General features: G+C 59.0%; 2 protein-coding genes across 2 annotated transcripts in view; one reads left to right on the top strand and one right to left on the bottom strand.

Annotated features, from left to right (window-relative positions):
• Positions 1-4,208, top strand: part of ADGRA2 (adhesion G protein-coupled receptor A2) — a 33,633-nt gene extending 29,425 nt beyond the window's left edge. Inside the window, exons 13-20 of the mRNA XM_056116666.1 lie at positions 116-332; positions 737-945; positions 1,775-1,902; positions 2,182-2,305; positions 2,737-2,882; positions 3,185-3,274; positions 3,464-4,021; positions 4,085-4,208. Of these exons, the coding sequence (XP_055972641.1) occupies positions 116-332; positions 737-945; positions 1,775-1,902; positions 2,182-2,305; positions 2,737-2,882; positions 3,185-3,274; positions 3,464-4,021; positions 4,085-4,208 (1,596 nt within the window). The remainder of the gene's footprint in view (positions 1-115; positions 333-736; positions 946-1,774; positions 1,903-2,181; positions 2,306-2,736; positions 2,883-3,184; positions 3,275-3,463; positions 4,022-4,084) is intronic.
• Positions 4,209-5,000: 792 nt separating this feature from the next.
• BRF2 (BRF2 RNA polymerase III transcription initiation factor subunit) lies at positions 5,001-10,492 on the bottom strand. Its single transcript, XM_056116945.1, has 4 exons — positions 10,294-10,492; positions 8,418-8,477; positions 6,901-7,222; positions 5,001-6,025 (listed from the first exon to the last, which is right to left on the bottom strand). Exons 1-4 carry the CDS (start codon positions 10,445-10,447, stop codon positions 5,344-5,346), a joined length of 1,218 nt encoding a protein of 405 aa, XP_055972920.1. The 5' UTR covers positions 10,448-10,492; the 3' UTR covers positions 5,001-5,343.
• Between the last annotated feature and the right edge of the window lie 5,408 nt (positions 10,493-15,900).

The following is a 15,900-nucleotide window of genomic DNA, read 5'->3' as shown; positions in this document are numbered from 1 at the left end:
GGGGTCCCCGAGGAATCCCTCTGTGCCTCCTTCCACATCAAGGTGGGCCAGGGCGGGGCGGGGCGGGAAGGGCGCGGGGCCTCGGGGTCCCTGAGGAACCCCTCTGTGCCCCCAGAACAGCGTGGCCCTGGCGTCCATCCAGCTGCCACCCAGCCTGTTCTCGCCCCTGCCGGCCACGCTGGCGCCCCCCGAGCCCCCCGACTGCACCCTGCAGCTGCTCGTCTTCCGCAACGGCCGCCTCTTCCGCAGCCTCGGCAACACCTCCCGGCCGGGCGCCGCGGGGCCTGGCAGGAGGAGAGGGGTGGCTACCCCAGTCATCTTTGCCGGAACCAGTAAGGAGCCTCCGGGGCCTGTACCATGCCCCTGCACCCTGCTCTCGCCCACAGCACCCCAATGGCCCCATGGGGTGGGGGTCTCCGACCCTTCCAGGAAGGCCGGACTGTGGTGCCCGGGAGCCACCTGCCCAAGCCACCTGCCATCAGCACACCCCACCCGCTCGCCTGGTCCCAGCCCTCAGCATCCCCTCCCCTCCCCCACCCCAGAATCCTCCCGCTGGGTCACCCCTCCTTATCCTCTGGCACCTGGCCTCGCCTTGGGGTCTTCCCCGGGAACAGCAGGAGGGCTGGTGGGTGGTCTTGCGTTGCTGCCAGCCAGCACAGCAGCCACCCCGGCCCACCCAGCCCCACAGAGCCGGTGCCGGCCGGCGCCCATGCTGGATGTGTCCCCTTTCCCACAGGCGGCTGTGGCGTGGGGAACCTGACGGAGCCGGTGGCCGTCTCTCTGCGGCACTGGGCCGAGGGGGCTGAGCCCGTGGCCGCCTGGTGGAGCCAGGAGGGGCCCGCGGGGCCGGGGGGCTGGAGCTCCGAGGGCTGCCAGCTCCGCTCCAGCCAGCCCAACGCCAGCTCGCTGCACTGCCAGCACCTGGGCAGCGTGGCCGTGCTCATGGTGAGCGCTGGACGGGGCAAGGGGACAAGGGCGGATGGCCAGGGCACGGGAAAATGCAGAGCGGGAGGAGCCGTAGAGATGGTACCGGGGTTAAGGTGCTTGTTTGCACAGGGCTGACCTTGGCTCAGTGCCCGGCTGCCCAAATAGTTCCCTGAGCCTGCCCCAAACAAACTAAAATGTCCCTCTGGCACCCCTCTGTTTCCAGCTGTCAGGAGACAGAGCTGGGGAGCAAAGGTTTGGGGCACATGCTTGGCCTGCGGGAGCCCCAGGCATGCTCCCGCCCCCAACAGAGCCGGTCAGGGAGGGCCTCTGTGCACCCGCCTGAGAGCCGAGCCTGGGTGCCCGACCTGGCCTCCCAGCCCGCACCTCTGAAACCCAGGCTGTTTATGGTGAAAAGACCCAAAGCATCTGGTGACAGTCCCCCTTCCCTCTCTGTTCCACCTCACACCCTACTTGGCCAGTGGGCGCGAAGCTAATTAGAAACAACCTTCCCCACTTTCCACGTCATCACTGGGGATCGGAAAAGCCCCCAGCGAGGCCCGGGGTAGCTCTCGGCACTTCCCCAGAATGGCTTTTCAGTTGTTCCGTTTGTTTGGGGTTTGGGGTCAGTTCCGGCAGTGCTCGGGGCCTGCTGGGCTTTGGGCTTGGGGCCCTGCAGGGGCCTGAAGGGCCCTGCTCTGCCCTAGAAGAGGGGTTTGCTAAGAGGGGTGGCATGGCTGCAGCCAGGGCCTGAGTGAGGGTCGAGGCTTCTGGAGACAGGAGACAGACGTGGGGACCTGGCCGGGGCTCCAGCGGGCTTCCTAACGCCCACCTCTCCCTGCCTCGCCAGGAGCTGAGTGCCTTCCCGCGGGAGGTGGGGAGCTCGGGGGCGGGGCTGCACCCCGTGGTGTACCCCGGCACCGCCCTGCTCCTCCTCTGCCTCTTCTCCACCATCATCACCTACATCCTCAACCACAGGTGAGTCGGCCGGCCACGGCACACCAAGCCCTCACACCTGGCACTGACCCGGGTGGCGGGAGGTATGTGACTTTCTCAGGGGCTTGCCCAGGATCCATTCCTGGGGCTGGGGTCTGGAGAGATAATAAGGTGGTGGGTTTCGCATGCGACCGACCCCCGCTGGAGCACCCCAGGCCTTCCCCTGAGCCCCAGACGTGTGGAGTCCTTCCGCTCTGGCCCAGCACTGGCCTGGCCCTCGGGGCCGCCCTGGGATGCCCGCTCATTTCGTGTTTCTGGCAGCTCCATCCACGTGTCCCGGAAGGGCTGGCACACGCTCCTGAACCTGTGCTTCCACATGGCCATGACCTCCGCCGTCTTTGCCGGGGGCATCACTCTCACCAACTACCGGGTGCTCTGCCAGGTGGTAAGCAGGAGAGGGAGGGGGCACCTCGAATCAGGAAATGCACAGGAGGAGAAGAGGGCTCACGGGCAGGGAGAGGGTACAGGGGAGAAGGCACTTGCCTTGCTTGGCCAACCTTGGTTTGACCCCACACCACACAGGTGAGCACTGCCAGGGCTGATCCCTGAGCATCGCTGGGTGTGGCCTCAAAAGGAAACAAAAGAAAGAAAAAGGGGGTTCATGCCACTACTGCCCAGACTTGGGTGCTGGTGCTCGCAGCAGGGACAGGGGGGGGGGGGCGGGGCAGGGACCTGCAGGGGAGAGGTCAGGCGGGGTAGTGGGGAGTCACTGGATCTGGGGAGGCCCCTGGAGTGCAAGTGGAGGAGGAAGTAGCAGGCGCAGCCTGGGGAGGGGAGGCGGGGCGGGTCCCCCAGCATCCTGCCTCGGTCCCACAGGTGGGCATCACCCTGCACTACTCCTCGCTGTCCACACTGCTCTGGATGGGCGTGAAGGCCCGGGTCCTCCACAAGGAGCTCACCTGGAGGGCGCCCCCTCCCCAGGAAGGAGACTCAGCGCCCCCGGCCCCCCGGCCCATGCTCCGGTATTTCCAGTAGCGGGGTCTGCGCCTGCGGAGGGGGGGGGAGGGGCGGGGGGGCTCCAGTCCAGTCCGGGCTGTGTGCCTGTGTGCGAGGGTGAGGGCGCAGGTGGGGGCACCCCGTAGGGCCAGCAGTGCTGGTCCCCTGGGCCCTAGCAGAGCTGCCCCGGGGGCGGGGCTGGCCAGGGAGTCTGACAACTGAAGGGGAAGGGCGATGGGCCAGGGGCGGGGTTGGGGGTGGGGGCGGGGGGCCGGGGTGCGGCGCAGCTGCTTCCCAGCCTCTCCAACCTCTAAACCCACTTCTCCAGGTTCTATCTGATGGCCGGAGGGATCCCGCTCATTATCTGCGGTATCACAGCAGCTGTCAACATCCACAACTACCGGGACCACAGCCCCTAGTGAGCTTGGGGCCGCCCCTTGCCCGCCCGATGCCCACGCGTGCCCCCCTCGCGCCCCTGCCCGCCCGATGCCCACGCGTGCCCCCTCCCGCCCCTGCCCGCCCGATGCCCACGCGTGCCCCCTCCCGCCCCTGCCCGCCCGATGCCCACGTGCCCCTCCCGGCCCTCATCCGCGCCCTGTCCCCGCAGCTGCTGGCTGGCGTGGCGGCCGAGCCTGGGCGCCTTCTTCGTGCCGGTGGCCCTGATCCTGCTCATCACCTGGATCTACTTCCTGTGCGCGGGGCTGCGGCTGCGGGGCCCCCCGGCGCAGAGCAGGGCGCCCCCGGGCGCGGGCCGGCTGCGGGGCCCCGGGGCGCCCCCGGGCGAGGCGAGCGCTGCGCCGCCGGGGACCCCCGAGGGCGCGGACGGGCCCTGCTCGCCCGGGGCGCAGCTGGGCGCGCTGGTGACCACGCACTTCCTCTACCTGGCGCTGTGGGCGTGCGGGGCGCTGGCCGTGTCCCCGCGCTGGCTGCCCCGCGTGGTGTGCGGCTGCCTGTACGGCGCGGCCGCCTCGGCGCTCGGCCTCTTCGTCTTCACGCACCACTGCGCGCGGCGCCGGGACGTGCGCGCCGCGTGGCGCGGCCGCTGGCCCGCGGGTCCCCCGGGCCTGAAGCCCCCCGCGGGCGCGGCGCCCTGCAAGCTCACCAACCTGCAGCTGGCGCGGGGCCCCGCCGAGCCCGCCGAGCCCGCCGAGCCCGCGCCGCCGCCGCGCGCCGCCCGCCGCGCGCCCCGCGCCCGCGCCCGCCCCGCGCCCGCGCCCTCCGACGGCAGCGACAGCAGCGCCGGCCCGCCCGCCGCCGCCGCCGCCGGCCTCAACGGCGGCCCCCGCGGCGCCAGGGACGAGGACGGGCCGGCCGGCAAGACGGGGCTGTGGAAGAGCGAGACCACCGTGTAGCGCCCGCTCGCCCGGCGACCACGAGAGCGGAGCCAAGTCCCGGGGAGGGCACGGGCTGCCGGGTGGATGCACCGCGCAGCGGGGCCCGCGGCTGGAGAGGCCGGGAGGGACGCAGAGAAGTGCCTTAAACCGGGCAGAGGCCCGACACACACACACACACCCACACACACCCCGCCTGGCCCATCTTCCAGAAGCAGCTTCGTGAGCCTGAGCCGCGCCTGGCCCAGAGCCCCTCCCCAACCCTCCCCGGGCCGGGACCCGGCTCAGCCCTCTTACACCAGCACCCGCATTCCCCACCTAAAAAGCCACCACCAGCCTTCACTGCAGGACCCGTCAGAGTGGAGGGAACCTTGAGCCTTGGGGGCAACAGGTCTGCCTGCGCCCAGCCCAACCGCCAAGGTGAAGGACAGCCAGGGCACAAAGACGACACGGATCCTGTTATTTATGCTTGCTGCACAGACAATATTAGAAAGGAAAAAAAAAAAAGCTTTGTATTACTCTTCCACATACGCGGTTTACATACCCCGCCAATGCCTTCGCACTGGAGAGCTTTTTGCAATACGCTGGGGTGAGGGGCGGGTGGGGATGAAAAGTGCCAAAGAAAACTTGTTTTTAAAGGCTCGGGTTTTATACAATAGAATGTTTTCTAGCAGATGCCTCTTGTTTTAATATATTAAAATTTTGCCAAGCCCTTCGACCCGACCTTGGTACATACACCCACAGTCCTTTCCTTGGAGGTAGAGGATCGCGGGGCCACAGCCCACCAGTGTGTGTGTGGGGGGGGGGGGGGGGCGAGGGCCTGGCGCGTTCCCACCCTGCTGAGAGCTGATACTGGTGGGAAGGCGGACGGCGCCACACCAGCAGCGTGTCCAATCTGAACCAGTGGACGCCCGCCTTGCCCAACATTCTCCGAGGAAAGCCGCCCAAGAGCGAAGGAATGTTCCCGGCTGGCTCTGGCACCGAGGGGCGGCTCACTCGGCCCACTCGGCCTGCATTCCTCCTGTTTCGGACACTGCTGAAACCGCTTTGGCCCCGAAACGGGCCAGTACCTCAGGCTGCACGTGCACTTAATCCCTGGCCAGGCCAGGCCACCGTGGGAACAGCCAGCCGCACTGTGGGAGGGGCAGGCGCGTCTTCAGGGCGGGTTGGGGGCACTGGCGGGGCCCTGCCCAGCCGCCTGGGCTCTCTGGAAGTCCCTCACTTCCTGGGGCGTGCGCAGGTACTGCTCGATTTCGCTGTCGGAAATGTTCTCGTCCCCAGTGACTGCGGGGGCTGGGCTCACGGGGCAGATGCGCTTGGGGGGCTTCAACATGCAGGGCGGGAGGAGCAGGGCGGGGCCTGCTGGCCGCTCCCCCGGCAAGGCAGAGGCGCTGCTCCCGGCCCCCTTGGAGCCCGGCCCCGGCGGTGCCTCGTCCCCGAAGGCCTTGCGGAGGAGAGTGCGGCGGTGCTGGAGCAGGTCGCCGATGTGCTTCACCACGGACCGTTTGTCGAGCTTCAGCACCTGCAGCCAGGCCAGCTGGCCCGCCATACGCAGCAGCACGGCCACCAGCTCCTGCAGGCGAGAGGACGCGGGGTAGGGCAGGTCCACGTTGGCCAGCTTGCAGAACCGCGTGAGGGAGCACGAGAGCCGGTCCGCCGGCCGCAGCGACTGCCACGCCAGGAAGGTGGCGGCAGTGACGATGGGCAGGGGGCGCCGCCCGGTCACCAGCCACGCCTCGTCGGCCAGCTCCACCAACTGCAGGGTCCGCGACAGCACCTTCTCCCTGTCCTCCACATACTTGGCAGGCAGCGCCGGGGAGGCCTGGAACAGCCGGAAGCTGAAACAGAGCACAGTGACGGTGGGGGCCTGCCCTCCCGCAGGAGAGCCAGGCTGGACTGGGCCGGGGGCGCCCAGCACGAGAGACTGAGGGGAAGCAGGCGTTTCTGCAGCACCCTGCCCCTCCGGTGCCCATCAGACATCATTCTGGGTGCTTCACAGAATGCCCTCCCCGAATCTTTATCCCTCGAAGTGCAGTTACAGTTTAAAACAAACAAAAAACTTGTCCAAAATCCTTCAGCCGGGACATGATTAAACCTCAAAGCCAAGAGCCGGCGCGAGGGACAGCACAGAGGCGAGGGCTCTTGCCCGGCACATGGCCAGCGCTGGTTCCAGGCAGCTCTTCTCTCCACTCTCCTCCAACACCCCCCGCCCCCCCGCCCCCCCCAGCTTCATGGCCACCCCAGGTTCTGCTCCGGGTTCTGTTCTGGTTCTGTGCTCAAGGGATCACTCCTGGCAGGGCGAGGGGAATAAATGTGGTGACTGGATCAAACCAGGGTCAGCTGCACGCACGGCAAATGCTTTAACCCCTGTACTCTCTCTGCAAATTCAAGCTCGTGATCTCTGTCAGTAAAAAGGACCCCAACTCCTTGGAAAAGGGGGTGGGGATTGATTTCTACCTACAGCTCTGTCCTTTACCAATATTTTTTTCAACTCCGTCCTCACAAGGTTCTGCTAAGGCACAGCTGCTGCTCACCCCAGAGAGCGATTGGGTATTTGCAGCCGGCTCCAGAGATCGGTGCATCCCTTCCCCACTCGCCAGCCGCCCTGAGGGAGTGGCACTGGAGCACCACAGAACTTCAGAAATGGCAAATGGGATTCTCATATTAGGTGGAAGAGAGAGCACAGATTTTTTTTCCTCTTCTAACCAAATACCTGCTACAGTAGGACTTCACCAGGTCTGCCAAGCACAGAGATGGCACATCCAGTCCCAGAAGCTTCACTATCTGCATGTAGGTGCCAGAAACCACGTCCAGATCTGCGTACAGCAGGGTGCAAATGGTCCCCATGGTGAGGGGCCAGTTGTGCTGCCGGCAGGTGATTAAGACACAGCATCCCACCAACACCTCCTTCTTTTGCAGCCTAGCTGCGCGGATCCCAGGGTGCTGGTACGCCTGTTGGTAGTAGGCGACTGCCGTGTCTTCAAATGTTGATGGCAAATGCAGAACGCGACAGAGGTCTCTCACGCGGCGGAGGCCTAGGAAAACCCACCCGAGAGTCCGCAATCAGAGGAAACGACTATTTGTCTCCTGGTAATTTCTGCTATGCTACATAATGTCCCTTTCTGCAGTGATGTGTGAAACCTGATGGACTCATTGTTAAGACACAAAGGGAACTCTGTGGGGGTGGGGCGGGAGAGGAGCCACTTTCCAACCCAGGATCTTTTAGGGGAGAGGTGGTGTTTTTTATTTTTGCCGAGCACCATTTGGGTCACAATCACGATCACGACCATCCTGTTGTTCGTCAATTGCCTCGAGCAGGCCCCAGTAACGTCTCCTTCGTCCTAGCCCTGAGATTTTTAAAAAGTGCCATATTCAAGGCTCCTTCAGGGTTAGGAGAATGAAACCCATCATTGTTACTGATATTTGGCATATCGGGTACACCACGGGGAGTTTGCCAGACTCTGCTGTGGGAGCAGGTTACACTCGGTACCCATTTGGGTATTTACACTAATATCACTCCCATGCCATTGTTGTACAGGCAGCCTGACCACAAGTGGCCACTGAAGCATACATGTCTGCATGGTCACGGAGCAGGGATGGATCACACAACTTCACAGGCCTTCTATACCGATCCCCACCAGTTTCACAGACTGCCTTGATTCAGAGTCAAGTCAAAATTTGAGCTGGGTTCCAAGGGCTGGAGCGATAGCACAGCGGTAGGGCATTTGCCTTGCGCACAGCCGGCCCGGCCGAACCAGGTTTGATTTCTCTGCCCCTCTCGGGAGAGCCTGGCAAGCTACTGAGAGTATCTCGCCCGCATGGCAGAGCCTGGCAAGCTACCCGCGATGTATTCAATATGCCAAACACAGTATCAACAAGTCTCACGATGGAGACGTTACTGGGCCCGCTCAAGCAAATCGATGAACAATGGGAGGACAGTGACCCGTTGACCGCTGATCCAAGGACTTTACCTCAAACTCACCCCTGAGCAAGTTCAAGCCTCACGCTACCTCTTAGAATCATCCCCATTTCTTACTTCTAGATTTTTACTCATCACTAAAGCTGGGGCTGGGGGGTGAGGGGAAGTCTGCTTTATTTTTAATTACTATTCTCCTCTTCCTACCTTACACAGTAATGCGGAAAACAGGAAAAACAAGCAGAGTGGCCCAATCCCTTGAAATTTTTTCTAAGGGTCACTGACTTACTGTCTCACAAAAGGTTGATTCTCACCTCGTTGCTGGCTGCGACTAACTTGTTCATTTTCTCCGGTGCTTCGGGAATATGCTACTTCTGTAAGACAAAACAAATAGCCTCTTCAGATTCTAGTCACCAGACCCCTGCCTCCCACCAAAGACAGAGAAGAATGCTGAGCTGTTCCACAGAAGGTAGCCTCCATCCACAGGAGATTTCCTACGTCCACGAGCAGAATCAAATAGAGATACAGATTTGGAAAGCAAGGGAGCAATAACAGGGGTCCCAAATGTTCCTCCAGTACATCCCGTAGAAATTATTTTCCTGGCTGCAAATTCTGAAGGTTGCAATGATGACTTAGAGCCAAAGAAGAAAAAGGAAAAAAAGTCCTCTTCTGTTTTTTGTTTGTTTTGGGGTCACACACAGAAGTGCTCAGGGCTAACTCCTGGCTCTAGGCTCAAGGGGGGACTATGAGGGATGGAACCCGGGGTGGGTACACGGTACAGCAAACACCTTACCCATTGCTCCAGTCCTTCTTTTGCTCCCCACCCCACCAAGATGTGCTGCATTTTCTAACGAGCAGACCCATGATCCTCCCACCACCATCAGCCTAGGTAAAAGATGTAGGACAGTTTCACTTCTTTAAGGCTTCTTTTAAAAGCCATAAATGGCAGATGCCACACTGTTAGGAAACCACGAGCCTCTGTCCTACCGCTGGCCCGCTTGCCCCCTTCACGCCCCTTTCTCCTGCCCTCTCTCAAACCAGGGCGCAAATGAAGAGGCGGAAGGAAGCGCAGGAACCCAAGGAGGGTCAGGCATCAGACCCCCAACATCCCAGGTGGTCCCCGCGACCACCAGGAATGATCTGAGTGCAGAGCTACGAAGAACCCCTGTGCATTGTGGGTTGCTATGTAGGTGACACCCACAGCCCCCCCCCACCCAGCAAGCAAACCGTACGTGAGGTGCCTGCCTTGCAGACAAGCGGCCTGGCTCCAGCCCCCGACACCGCCAGGTGTGCACCCCCCCATCCTGGCTGGAGGCCCTGAAAACCTCCAGGTATGCCCCCCCACGCACACTGGCTCGTACCCCAGAGCACCTCCAGGTGTGCACGCCTCACACCAGCTCGAGCCCCTGACACCTCCAGGTGTGTACCTCCCACCCTGGCTCGAACCCCCCCAGCACCTCCTGATGTGCACCCCCACCCTTCGACACCTCCAGGTGTGCACCCCCACCCTGGCTCGAACCCCCCCAGCACCTCCAGATGTGCACCCCCACCCTTCGACACCTCCAGGTGTGCACCTCCCAACCTGGCTCAAAACCCGACACCTCCAGGTGTGCACCGCGACCCTGGCTCGAACCCTGACACCTCCAGGTGTGCACCCCCACCCTGGCTCGAACCCCGACACCTCCAGGTGTGCACCCCCCTGGCTCGAACCCCGACACCTCCAGGTGTGCACCTCCCACCCTGGCTCGAACCCCGACACCTCCAGGTGTGCACCTCCCACCCTGGCTCGAACCCCGACACCTCCAGGTGTGCACCTCCCAACCTGGCTCAAAACCCGACACCTCCAGGTGTGCATCTCCCACCCTGGCTCGAACCCCGACACCTCCAGATGTGCACCTCCCAACCTGGCTCGAACCCCGACACCTCCAGGTGTGCACCCCCACCCTGGCTCTAACCCCGACACCTCCAGGTGTGCACCCCGACCCTGGCTCGAACCCCCCCAGCACCTCCAGATGTGCACCCCCACCATTCGACACCTCCAGGTGTGCACCTCCCAACCTGGCTCGAACCCCGACACCTCCAGGTGTGCACCCCGACCCTGGCTCGAACCCCGACACCTCCAGGGGTGCACCCCCCGAATAAAGAGTCCGAGCTCCCTCCTCCCGCTCCGCCCCCCGGCAGCCGGGCTACCTCGGAGGTTGCCCTCGTCGCTGAAGGTGGTGGTGAGGACCCCCTCGGTGAGCACGCAGCCGCAGTCGGAGCACACCAGCTGGCTCTGCGAATAGTGTGAGTCCTCCACGAGCTCGGCGGAGCCACACTCGGGGCAGCGCCCTCCGCCCGGCATCGCGGCGGCTGCCGAAAGCCGAGGCCACCTCCGAAGAGCATCCCAAGGCACCGAAGAGCAGCTGGGCGGAAGCAGGAAGCAGGGGAGCCTTCCAACGGCTGCACCTCCCGCCAGCCAATCCGCTCGCCGCGCAGGCACGTAGTTCCCGCCCCCCCGGCGGCCGCGCGGAACTTCCGGCTCTTACCCCGAGGACTCGGGTAGAAACCTAACCCGGGAGAGGAGGTTCCTAGCCTGAACTTCTTTTTCCACGCTCCCTGCAGTTAGTTTCAGGTGGGCCAGACTGGGAGTTGGTTAGCAGTGAAGCTTATACCTGTAGGGCACAATATCAGGAACTGTTGCAGTCCCCCGAATCCCTCCTTTCTGATCTTCAAGGGAGGAGGGGGAACCACAGATTATTATTTCCCTTTGGTAGCAACTGTTGGTTTTGGCCACGGTACAAAGCATAAAGTATATGTCCAAATGGAGAGCAGTGTGAGAGAGCAGGAAGTTGTGCTCCGCTTTCCAGGCGACTTTTCCAAACAAAGTGTTTCCTCTCTTTGCATTTTTCTCAGCTGTAGAACAAGAGGGTCGAATTAAAAGCCCAGAATCACAAACTCAAAACTGTTTTCAGAGGCTAGGTGTGGAATGCAAGGGAGTTGAGTGGAAGAACATGGACAGTGAGTTTATGGGTAAAATCAGAGAGTTCCAGCAGATTTAGATGTTTCAAATCAAAACCATAAGCTTCAGCATGCTCCAGGATTCTGGCTTGAAAGTTCTTAAAGTGGTGTAGCGTGGATCAAAGAATCTTTTGCAAGGGGCCATAGAGGTTGTACAGGGGTAAGGCACTTGCCTTTGGCGGAGCAGTCCAGTTGGAAATCCCTGCACCACATATGGGCCCAAGACACGCCAGGAGTAGTCCCCGAGCACCTTAGGGTGTGGCCCAACACCCATCATCCCCCAACTCACCCACACCCCTGCAAAAGGAATATTGAACAAAGTTGTGCTTTAGTGGTGTTATTACAAGAAGCCAAACTCTAAACTTCAAAGTATGAATGCCATGTTTGAATGCAAAGTAAAAGTCACCAAAAGGAGTGTATTATTTTGCAAGTAAATCTTCATCTACTCATTAAGAATAGAGATGTTAAAATTTGAAAGTTTTTTCCTGGATTGAGAATAACAAGGAAAGAAGGGACGGGTGGGAGGTAGGATGAGAATGCAGACTGGCAATAATTTGGGCATTGGTCATGGATCTTGGGCATTTCAGTGATATAGAGGTGATGCTATTATGTACATCAAAACCATAAACCGGGGCTGGAGCAATAGCACAGTGGGTAGGGCGTATACCTTGCATGCAGCCAACCCGAATTCAAATCCCAGCATCCCATATGGTCCCCTGAAGACCGCCAGGGTTGATTCCTGAGTGCAGAACCAGGAGTAAGCCCTGTGCATCGCTGGGTGTGACCCAAAAAGCAAAAAAACAAAACAAAACCATAAATCAACACTAATGTAAGCATGTGACCTGAATTATAATAAGGACAATTTTTTTTCCAAAAAAATGAGTTTGCTAAGGAAATGGGGGTGGGGAAAAGGAAGGAACCTTGGGTCATTGGTGGAGGGCCACACACACTGGGCTTGGCATTGAAACATTGGATACGTGAAATTGTTATCAACAGTTTTATAAATCAGGGTAGCACTGTAGCACTGTCCTCCCATTGTTCATCGATTTGCTTGAGCAGGCATCAGTAACGACTCCATTGTGAGACTTGTTGTTACTGTTTCTGGCATATCGAATACGCCATGGGGAGCTTGCCAGGCTCTGGCAAGGATACTCTCAGTAGATTGCCGTGCTCTCTGAGAGGGACGGAGGAATCGACCCTCGGTTGGCTGTGTATAAGGCAAATGCCCTGCCCACTGTGCTATTGCTCTTGCCATAAATCAGGGTATCACTGTTACTGTCACTGTCATCCTGTTGTTCATCGATTTCCTCGAGCAGGCACCAGTAACGTCTCCTTCGTCCTAGCCCTGAGATTTTAGAAAGTGCCATATCCGAGGCTCTTTCAGGGTCAGGAGAATAAGACTCATCATTGTTACTGGTTTTTGGCGTATTGAGTATGTCACGGGGAGTTTGCCAGACTCTGCCGTGCAGGCAGGATACTTTCGGGAGCCTGTCAGGTTCTCCAGAGTAAGAACTAGATAATAAAATGTTGCAGCCGCGTGCTTTCGAGAGCTGGGTTTTATAGTCTCTGTGTCTTGGCCGTTGATGGGATCACATGGTGCCAGGGGCAGTTGGTGGATGTAACGCCTACATACTGGAAATGGGGGGATCTGGGTGGAGGAGACCCAGTTCCACTCCGAGCAGGCTTGGAGATCTAAGCCCAGGTCCCGCACACCTGGATTCCTCTGCTGGTTCCTTCATGCGTGAGGCTCATCCGAATGTGTGGAGAGTGGTCTTAAGCATGGCTGTGGCTGGAATAGGAGGTGTTCAGCTGCCGGGGCTCTGCTCGGAGCGGGGAGGGAAACTCAACCTGCCCTCCTCCAAGGGACCCCGGTGAGGACAGCCAGACACGGAGGCAGGAGACTCAGGGTGAATAAAATAAACAAAAATTAAAATAAATAAATAAACAAAAATGAAAAGTTTTAGAATCACTTGTCCTCTGAAAAAATATAAATATTAAGTTTATAAAAATAAATCAGAGGCTGTCCCTAATGGTTTCACGTAAAGCAGAGGGGAGTTAGAGCAAGTGCCGAAAGTGTAAATTTCAGACAGACCTCCAGCCTTAGCAATTTCTTTTTTGGTTTTTTGGGCCACACTTTGTGATGCTCCGGGGTTACTCCTGTTCTGCACTTAAGAATTACTCCGGGTGGTGCTCAGGAGGCTATATGGGATGCTGGGGATCAACCCTGGGTCTGCTGAGTGCAAGACCAGCGCCATATTTAGTTATCGCTCAGGCCCATCTTAGAAATTTTGGAGAATGAGATTAGTACTTCCCTCTCAGGAATAAAACACTTTGGGCAAGAGTACAGGAGTAGGATACTTGCCTGGCATAGTCAGCCAGCCTGAGTTCCCTCCCGGCAGCATGTGTGGCCCCAGTGCCCTGCCAGGAGGATCTCTGGGCTCAGAGCCAGGAGCACTGCTTGGTAAAGTAAGTAAAAGTAAAGGCCCTCCCGTTGATCGTCGATTTGCTCGAGCGGGCCCAGTAACGTCTCCCATTGGAGACTTTGTTGTTACTGTGTCTGGCATATCGAATACTCTCGGTAGCTTGCCGGGCTCTCCGAGAGGGGCGGAGGAATCGAACTCGGGTCGGCCATGTTGGCCGCTTGTAAGGCGAACGCCCTACGGCTGTGCTTTCGCTCCAGCTTAGCACAGCGGGTAGGGCATTCGCCTATGGCCGACCCGAGTTCGATTCCTCCGCCCCTCTCGGAGAGCCCGGCAAGCTACCGAGAGTATTCGATATGCCAGACACAGTAACAACAAAGTCTCCAATGGAGACGTTACTGGGCCCGCTCGAGCACTGCTTGGTATGGTCCACAAAACAGAACAAAAACTGTTGGTCTTTTATAGTACAGAGCAAATGAAAAGATAAGAGTATCTTGTTAGCTGACTGACAAACACAGATGCTCCCTTAAAGAATATGGTGCAGGTTACAGCTGTCATCTTTGAAGGATCAAAATCTATCCTGTTGAATATTTTTCAAGATAAAAAAAACCACTATTAGCTAAAAAGAATAGGTAACACAGTGTCCACGTACCCAGTGACTTTTCAAATCGAGCATTTGAGCCTCAAAAGTAAAAGAATCATGGGGCTGGAGAGATAGCACAGCGGGTAGGGCGTTTGCCTTGCACGCGGCTGACCCGGTTTCGATTCCCAGCATCCCATATGGTCCCCTGAGCACCACCAGGAGTAACTCCTGAGTGCAGAGCCAGGAGTAACCCCTGCGCATCACCTGGTGTGACCCAAAAAGCAATAAAAATAAAAATAAAATAAAAGAATCAGGGCTGGAGCAATAGCACAGTGTGTAGGGCGTTTGCCTTCCACGTGGTCGACCCGGGTTCGATTCCCAGCATCCCATATGGTTACCCGAGCACTGCCAGGAGTAATTCCTGAGTGCAGAGTCAGGAGTAACCCCTGTGCACTGCCGGGTGTGACCCAAAAGCAAAAATAATTAAGTAACTAAATAAATGAAAGAATCTAGGGAGCCGGAGAGATAGCCGAGTGGGGAGGGCGGTTGCCTTGCTCGTGGCCAACAGGCTTCAATCCCCAGCATTCCTCTGGTCCCCAAACAACACCAGGAGGGCACTGAATGCAGCCCCTGTGTATCGCCAGGTGTGAGCCAAAAAGGAAAAAGCAAGAATCTGGGTGCTAAAGATAGTCAGTGGTTTGGGCACATGCCTTGTACGCAGGTGGCCCCAGCTGCTGCCCCTGCTCTGCTCAGGGAGATTCCATCTCCACCTTATTTTGCTGTGACCCAGAAGAATTCCCTGTACCCCAGAACTCTGTCGACCGGCCCTGGGGCTGCATTGACTAGGTGCAGTGAACTCACAAATGCAAAGCAGTCGGACTTCCACTTTTTCATTTTCCACCACAGTCTGTGGACTTTTACTGAGGAATTGAAATTGAACTGGTTCCAATATAAATAGAAGCATTTGCAAAACAGGAACCTCCCCACGCTCCGGCCCGAGAGATGGTCAGGAGCGAAGGTGAAGGCCGTGCGTGCGGCCGACTGCATGTGGGATCTAGCACCACTGATAAGCCCCCTGAGCACTGCTGGGTGTGCCCCCCAAACAAACAACTCAGGGGCCAGATTGAGAGTACGGTGGGTCTGGTGCTTTCTTTGCGTATGGCTGGCAGCACCAGCCAGGAGCTCTGCCGCCTTAGCACGCGATGGTGAACCAATTGCCACCCCCACGACCATCCTGTTATTCGTCGATTGCCTCGAGCAGGCCCCAGTAATGTCTCCTTCATGCTAGCCCTGAGATTTTTAAGAAAGTGCTATATTCAAGGCTCTTTAGGAGAATGAGACCCATCATTGTTACTGGTATTTGGCATATTGGGTATCCACGGGGGGAGTTTGCCAGACTCTGCCGTGTGGGCAGGCTACATTCGGTAGCCTGCCAGTTTGTCCAAAGGAGGAGTGAGATAATAAGATGTCATAATAAGATGTCGCGCGGCCGCATTGCCGCGCGGTTCTGGGAGCTGGTTTTTATAATCTCTGAGTCTTGGCCGTTGATGGGATTACATGGCGCCAGGGGGCCAGGTGGTGGGTGTGACCCCCCGCCTACTGGAATTTGGAGGGTCTGGGTGGAGGATGCTCAGCCCCGATCCGAGTAGGCTTGGAGATCTCGGCCCTGGGTGGGACCCGCTTGCCTTTGTTCCTCTGCCGGTACCTTCAGGTGTGCGGAGAGTGGTCTCAGCATGGTGGTGGCTGGTCTTGGAGGTCTTCGGCTGCCGGAGCCCTGGTCGGGGCGGGGAGGAA

The sequence above is a fragment of the Sorex fumeus genome, unplaced genomic scaffold, assembly GCF_029834395.1.
Source record: "Sorex fumeus unplaced genomic scaffold, SorFum_2.1 ptg000033l, whole genome shotgun sequence".
NCBI classification, from domain to species: Eukaryota; Metazoa; Chordata; class Mammalia; order Eulipotyphla; family Soricidae; genus Sorex; species Sorex fumeus.
The sequence above is the reverse complement of the archived record's forward strand: the minus strand, read 5'-3'. Positions and strand labels throughout refer to the sequence as shown.